This window comes from Kwoniella dejecticola, chromosome 1, assembly GCF_000512565.2.
Source record: "Kwoniella dejecticola CBS 10117 chromosome 1, complete sequence".
Lineage (NCBI taxonomy): Eukaryota > Fungi > Basidiomycota > Tremellomycetes > Tremellales > Cryptococcaceae > Kwoniella > Kwoniella dejecticola.
In genome coordinates, this window is record NC_089301.1 from 212,176 (window position 1) to 220,153 (window position 7,978).

Consider the following 7,978-nt stretch of genomic DNA (forward strand, 5'->3'; position numbering starts at 1 on the left):
CACTTGATCGAGTCATGTTGAAGCACGCAGGCAGTCTTTCACTTAACATGACATATGCATGAGCTACAAAGATTGATATGAGGTTTGACTGCTGAATGATGCGAGTTTCGGAAGCGCCTTGATGAGGCGTGTTTTGATCAAATATACAACCATGTTACCGACAAGTACAGTTACAACTATCTTACTTTCGTTCAATTCGTTTCGAGTTTCGTTTCGTTCAATTCAATTCAGCTAAAGAGCTATCCTCGTGCAACAGTCGTAAGAACTACGAAAATGCAGTCCGGGCATCAGATCCATATGTCAACAAACGAGATGAGAAAGACTCACACTAGATTGTAGAACCCTAAATTCCCCAACGGTCTCAACACCTCGCACGTGAGGTATCTTGCTGAGATCCAATATCGAAGAACCGCGTTTCGAAGCTGGTTTGTCCCCTATCGCTGACTTTTTCCCAGGCATATGGGTTGCGCATTTACTGTGAGAACGGCGATTAGCATGATGGTCATGTCATTTGGATAATGACAGGAAAGCCAGATTGATTACCCCTGGGAGGCAAAGGAATGCAGAGCCGGATCATGGCAAACTACACTCACTCCTCTGGTAAATGATACAAATCCAACAAGTGATTCTTCAGAACCACCGCCAAAGCCATAATCAAACTTGATTTGGCGACGTTCTCCAATCTCACAAGATCTTTCTTCGATTCGCCGTTCCGGTCATGGTCGACAGTGGTACTTCCCAAATCGACTGATTTCCCAGTTATCGGTTCATCGGTTGAAAGGTCTCCAAGGTTGATCTTCTCCATGACCGACATCAAGTTGGTGGCTGTCGAGATGACTTTTTGAAGACAGACAATAATGGTCATTGGCTCTTCCTGGAGTTTGAATTCTAGCGTTGAAAGGTTCTCCGCAAGGTATAGTGCAAAGCCTGGATCCTGTAGGGTGTATAAGAAGAGGAGAAAACAGAGGGATTTGTCAGTAAGCAACAGAGATATCAGATCTGCGTCACAGGATCGATGACCCACCATATCTCCCATACTATCTGAATCAAAAGCTCTGCACAAAGCTTTCAAGAAATCATGTCTCCAAACCCTCTTCTCACTCAAGAGGGTATACCAACTCTGCAGCAAGGCGATGCCGTCCCTATGACCGCTGGGTTCCGAGGTGATGCTCCGCTGATATGCGTAAGAGGCTTTGGCGGATTCCATGAAGAGGACAGTGACGAGAGACGCATGCTTTTGGTGAAGTGCCGCATGGACTGATACCGCTCGGTCGGATATATGTGAATCCGAACAGGTTTCGAGCGTGACTAAGATAGGAACAGTCTACGATCCCGTCGCGGAATCAGCTTTGGCGCTGAACATCCGAGTACGGAAGGGGGAGACGGAGACTCACATGAACAGGCGAGTACAGTCCCTGGTTGACAACAAATGTCAATATATCCAAGGCTGCATTCTGAGTAGGCGGATTTTGAGATCGAGCACATTCGAAAATCTGATCGATGTTGTTCTGAACGATGCTTGTCGAGTAGCTTTGAACAAGGTAAGCTGAGAATCGTCGGCAGGACATGTGAGGGGATAAGTCAGCTTACTCCGAATCCTGTAGCTCTTTGGCATCTCCTCGAAGCATCTCGACCCCCATGTCCTTCTTCTGAGGTTTGCCTTTCTTCGCCTTGCCGTCAGTGGAGTTTGCTCGTTTCTCCACTTCCGAAGCCAAGAATTCGTGGATGACGCCTAAGAGTTGAGCACGATTATCTTCATTATTTGATTTGAAGGTATCCTGCATCCACCCATTCGTCTCTTCTCGTTGGAGTAAGAAAGGATAAGTTCGGAACAAGGATCCTACACAGACTGTTGCCGCGCTCTGGAACGAAGGTACTTTCGAGAGATCGAGGTAAACTTCGTAAAAATGCTCGGAGATAGATGATGAGGTGATTTTTCGCAGTTCGAGATCGACCACTGAGCGATGTAAGCTGTTTTGTACACACACAACCTATGTCAAGGTACTCACCATCATCCTCTAAAGCTACATTATCAAGCTTACATCCCTCCACGATCAAAGCAGTGATATACAGCATCATCGACGCAGCTTGGCTCGGAGCCGAGGTAGTACCAGCACTGAGCACCTGATTCCGGATAGGCCGTATCTTAGCTATACTCATCAATTGGTCTCATTAGCTTATGAGCTTGATAATTTCTGAATTGAAGGGTCTGGGAGGAAGGCGAGACTTGACCCACCCTCACACGCTCTCAGAACATTGATGAGCTTCGCCCAATCCTTAGTCAAGTGATTCGTGACCGCACAGAAACATCCAATCGTTTCTCGTAAAGCCTGGAACCCTCCAGCAGGTTTAGAGATCATAGGCATCAATTTCTTGGTCAAGTCTGCCGCGAATGTCGATGCTGTTCTAGGCATCGAGGGAGTACATTTTCGGAAGATTTTAAGGAGAAGTTCGTTTGTCGCTTGATCATCAGCCTATCCCGGATTTCCGTGCAGTGTTAGCTGATATATTTTGAGTCTTTCGGGCAAAGGGGATTTGATCAGGAGATGTAAGAGGGAGATACTCACGTTGGAAGGAGGTTTGAGATACGATAACAATACACCAGCTTTCTGAGTATCTATCTGACTTGGATCGCTGGCGCATAAAAGCCAAATCGCCCTGATGTGCGAGAGCGAGTCGAAATCGATCGTTTCTGTAGCATCAATCAAACGATTGATCAGAGCGTCGATGGTATGGCCGAAACGTGTTCTTTGATTCATCGAATCACATTCCTTCGGCACCTGTAAAAGAAATCAGCTGAAATGTCCTGCTGGTATATGGCACTAGACGCTGACGTACAGCATTCATAGCTCTTTCCATACTGTCTTGATCTCCCTTGAAGTCGCCCAGAATATCTACCAGAAGGCCAGCAGTGTCTTGTCGAGATGAATATAGGAGTTCCGTGAGGGTCTTAATTGCTAGGTCCTGATAGCGTATCGTCAGCTTGTCGAGTCATTGGACGGGCATGGTTGTGAGTACTGACCTTGACACCTTCATCTTGGTCATCTATCAAATCGATCATCTTGTAGCAGATGTCCACCTGAATCTCACGTGACTCCATGTTAGGGAAGATACCTTTGAGAAGCTTGATCACTCGTTTTCGTACTCCCAGCCCAGTATCCTGTCATTCGACCCCGTCAGCTTCTACTTATGCGACACAAGCGATACGTGTACACGCACCATGGCACGTTTAGCAATGTGTGGGTAATATTCGGCCGCCAATTTGGGCTTCTGAACAATGTATTTACCGACGAGCTCGACTGCGGCGTCCCGTACGGCAGGGGAAGGATCAGACAAACGGTCTTCCAGCGCCTGTCGAATTTGGGGCTACGTGGAAAAATCAGTACAATGAGTTGTCTTACGTGAAGTGGTGAAACAGCACTAACGAGACCCAGCACTTCAGGATCTACCACAATCACCGATCCGACACCTCTGAGCGCTTTCGATCGCAATCCCACAGCAGGGTTATCTAATATTCCCAATAACGCCATGAGAATAGGATCGATCGCGTTCTGCAATTGTCTTCCTCGGGACACGGCTATCGAAGCGGTAGTCGCAATTTCGGGTTGTTTCGGATCGCTGCAAATGATCAAAGTTAGCTGGATTCCTTCGTCAAGCTGCTTCAAGGGGTTTGAGATGATACAACTCACTGTATCTCGAACAGCTCTTCGTCCCCCATCCATACGTTTCTGAGAGTGCTCTTAAACGTATCAATTACGCTTTGAAGCTTGAGACTGGTTTCTTGCGCTTCTTCACCCTTCTCTTCTGAGAGCTTCTCCACCACAGACACCGCTTTGGTGATACCACTTTGCAACTCCTGCGCCCATACAATCGATGCCATATCTCGGGAAGACTACTTTATATCAGGAGACAACAATCACGACTTGCACAAGACCACTTACACTCAGAGAACCGTCCTCTCTCGAGGTAGCGGACAAAAAGCTCATTATAGCTGTTTGAGCATTGATCAACCTTTCCAGGCCCAATTTATCGACGTTTGCAATGATCTGAAATCACTTGTCAGCGCCGTACACTCATGGCTAAAAGAAAAGCTCACCTCGTCCAGGGTAGCAATTTTGCCATAACCCAGCATTTCCAGACTCAGCCCTTTCAGCCGAGCGGCAATATCGCCCAGGTATTCCAGGGCGATACCTTTCGAAGCCGTCGTTTCGGGCCCGACCTTCTGGTCTTCCAGGGATACAATAAATATTCGGGTGAAAACAGTGAGGTATATCGAGGCCGCTGGCCACTCAGGTCGGTACAGGACCAACATCAAGTTGCGCAAGAATAAGTCGAGGATTGCTTTGTAGTCTGTATCATGCGATGTTTTCGTAGCTTTTGTGCTTGTAGATCTGGAATGTCATCAGTCCTTGACCACCCAACGATTATAATGGTAAAACAACAGCTCACTTTTGAACAAGATATCCAGCTACTATTCGAGCGGATTTGAGCGCTCCATCAATAGCATTAGTACAAAGCCTCGTTTCCTGCTAAAGTGTATCAGCTTCTCTCCATACTTCAAGGGCTATCGCTCACCTCCTCTGCCAAATTCACTTTGGTATCGTTGATACCCATCATCTCAGCCTCAGCGGCAGCAGCATGTAGCTTTCTTATCCGCTCAATGGTCCCGTAGGCAGATGCTTGAATGAGCTGGAGAAGTAGGGCCGAAATTGTATGTATCGATTTCCCGTTCGTCAATCTGTCCATTGGCATCAGCTTGAGTCTGTTAAAAGCATGATTCTGAAAGCTGATCCATCACTCACTCAAATTTGTTCTGGGCGTGATTCTGCTCAGGTATCCTGACTAAGGAACTCAAGATTTCTTCCACGATCCACTGTCTCTGATCTTCGTACCGAGCGAAAGTCTGCCACTTGTCATTAGCTGTCGTCTAGTCCTGTTGCGCAGAAGCCAGCTCACCCCTCTTAGACACCCTAAAGCTTCCATTTTTAGCCCTTTCATCACTCCACCTCCGTCTCTGGAGGCCAAGTCCTTCTTAGACCTCTTGACCGTCGGCTCATTCACGAACAGCGGGCCGATGGCAAGGTAGACAGCTTGGATGACTAAAGAGTCAGAGAAAGCGATTTGAGGTTTGCTAATGATCGAAGTCAAGCGAGGGATGGAAGAGATGATTGATGCTGATATACTGGACAGCGCGGGATGAGCGAAATAAGGCGATAAAGCTTTAGATTTCCCTTTTTTGGAATAAGTAGTTTCCGACTGAACGATACATGAAAGGTAACTGGACGAGATTTCTGATTCAAGTGAAACAAAGATGAGCGTTTGAATCACTTCAGATCTATGGTAGGACTCACTCTCGCCCGCCATCCCTTCAACAACGGGGAAAACGATCTTTTCCATTTGCTCTTTGACTACACTGACACTGATGGACAGCAGGTCCTCAGAGTACATCTACATTCAGATCATATCAGCTACGATACATGAAAAAGTGTTTGATGGGAGGCTTACCTGTTTAGATAGACCCTCAGAGTCGAGTAGAACCAAAACACATTCCGCAGCTACTACACCGTCTCTGGCCCTACTCAGCACACTTTCATGTGTGGCCAAGCTCTTTTCGGACAACACGTCCTCGCTCTCATCATGCTCGTTGATCTCCTTGTTCTGAGATTTTTTCTCTTTCTTCATTTTCCCCTCCTCCTCAGACTCAGCTGCAATTGCCTTTCTATCCTCCGGAAACGCCACAAGAGATTCCACGTCTCTGATGTTTCTCTCTAACAGCCTCAAGATATGACTCAGCACCTCATCATCCCATTGACCAACATCACTGTTGGTCGTATGCCTCTTTCGGGCCGATTGGATCCTTGTGACATACGAGCAAATCTTCTTAATCGTCCCCACAGAGAGTAAGGGTATACTTCCATCTTTGCTGATCGTGGCGAAAAATCGACTTCCGGCCATATCGCCCGAAGTAGGATTGGAAGGGAAAGTATCTGATTCGTCGAATATGTCTTCCAGTAGATTTTGCAGTCTTTCCCAAGTGCCTGTGAAGCTGTCAGCTGTGTCACGCTCGGTGAACATCGCATTGATGAAGCCAGAGAACTCACTGCGCATGTCTCTTTCACCTGTTCTTCCACTGCCTTGTGGGAGCGCGACTGATTTTGTTGGGGGACTTATATACGCCCCATCGTCCATATTCCAATCGCCGTCATCATCTTCGCCCCAGTCCACTCCCTCTTCTTCCTCATCATCATCTAAAGCTCGCTCTTCTTTGCTGACCTTTCTTCGAGTGGGGATTACGACCTCTACAACTTTCCTGGCTCTCGGAGTCTGATCTGAACTACTACTCCTCTGATCCCTCATGGTCAATGACCCCAATTCCATATCGGGAGTCGTTCTGTAGCCATTCAACGAAGGAGACATATCCCTTGACGAGCTTCGGCCGGTTCTGCCGTAATTATTCTTCGATCTCTTGGTCGGGGATGGGCCAAGAGGATCAGGCGAAGACATGGGACTAGACTGCATGATCCTTTCGTGAGTCGGCGTTGAAGCTACTGATGAGGGTGGCTGAGGTGATCTCATATCTCCCATCGTATTTGACATCCTTCTTGGCGAAGTTCGTCTCTCCCTGGAAGGACCAGCTTGAGCGGCTTCAGAACCAGAACGTTGAGTTGTCTGTCCAGGGAACGATGTAGGAGTTGGTTGGACTGTCATTGTGGACTGTGCGGTCCGAGGGGGCGCTGGTGCTCTCGAAGATTCTGCAGGAGCAGGAACGTTCACCGTTGGTACACCTGTAGTCGGCGCAGGGGCCTGCTGACGATTACTCCTGTGCAAGGTCTCGTTTACGAAATTATTGAAATATTCTCGTGGACTTGATTCAAACGCTGGGATTTGAGGAGGACTGGTCAAGTGATGGCCGTTCATAGAAGTAGGCGTATGTAGTTGGCCATTATGCGCAGGGGCGGGCGGTTGTTGGGATGGATAAGGGGGAAGGAAGTTGTAAGGTAATGGAACAGGTTGAGATGGTTGACCTGTATTCCACGGATTTGAGGACGTCGGAATGGAGGGCTGATCATGTGCTGATGCATACAATCTGCAAGCATAAGATATCAAGTCAGCCTTTTGACTCGGCAAGATTAGAAATGATGGATGGAAAAGGGTTGGCTGACTGTTGTGTATAGCTGTTCACTCGAGCATCATTCAAGGCTTCTCGGAGTCTAGCTTCGGCAGCTTGCTGCATAGCCCAATCTTCGATCGTGGTCGGATTATCCAGCTTGCGAAATACTTCGTTGTACTGGGGATACAAGTCAGATGAAGAAGGAGAAGGAAGATAGGTGGTAGTATGCGGTGAGAGGTGTTCGGCGACTGTGAAGCAGTTCAAGAGTTTAATCAGCCCGAGGAAGGAGCAGCAAGCAGCGAATAGTGGACAGACGATGTGCATGTAGCTAAGGTATAAAGTCAAGGATATATGACTCACCTCTTGCAGTAGGGGCATAGGTCATGAACGGATAGACAGCTAACAAGTGCGAAGGATCTTCGTATGTGCCTGCATGTTGTTGTTGTTGCTGTTGTTGTTCTAAGTGATCTTGTGAATGTGAATTGGAAGAAGACGAGGCTGATGCGTGATTATACCCATTGTGATGGGTATGCGGATGATCTTGTGACATCTTGCGCTCCCCTCTGACTGTGAGCTTGTATGTCTATATATCTATAAGAGTGAATGATTGATGTGGTGATATGCTGCTTTTCATTGATGATTTTTGCTATAGCATCCTTTGGATATTCGCGTTTGCTCCTGTCAAGCTTACATCAACCGCATCTTGATTTTATCCGACCCCGACCGGTTGACAGTTGACGTATTTTCCGATAACCCATCACGTGTTTATGTGTTTCAAGATCTCACTTGTTGAATATTACATAATCATATTTGGACCAAACTTTTCATTGTCCCTGTACGTTGTCGTGCCGTCGTAGTCGCAGTGAA

The 7,978-nt window shown here is 47.3% G+C and overlaps 1 protein-coding gene across 1 annotated transcript; it reads right to left on the reverse strand.

Annotated features, from left to right (window-relative positions):
• Positions 1-217: 217 nt before the first annotated feature.
• I303_100082 (uncharacterized protein) lies at positions 218-7,661 on the reverse strand (the record flags this gene model as incomplete). Its single annotated transcript, XM_018403459.1, has 25 exons — positions 218-265; positions 328-475; positions 594-934; positions 1,025-1,324; positions 1,395-1,530; positions 1,591-1,957; positions 2,010-2,150; positions 2,237-2,474; positions 2,568-2,780; positions 2,839-2,964; positions 3,023-3,160; positions 3,220-3,366; positions 3,426-3,618; positions 3,690-3,892; positions 3,942-4,046; positions 4,097-4,391; positions 4,450-4,526; positions 4,576-4,738; positions 4,803-4,903; positions 4,957-5,291; positions 5,352-5,448; positions 5,506-6,038; positions 6,102-7,087; positions 7,164-7,359; positions 7,472-7,661. 25 exons carry the CDS (start codon positions 7,659-7,661, stop codon positions 218-220), a joined length of 5,817 nt encoding a protein of 1,938 aa, XP_018266113.1.
• Positions 7,662-7,978: the final 317 nt, after the last annotated feature.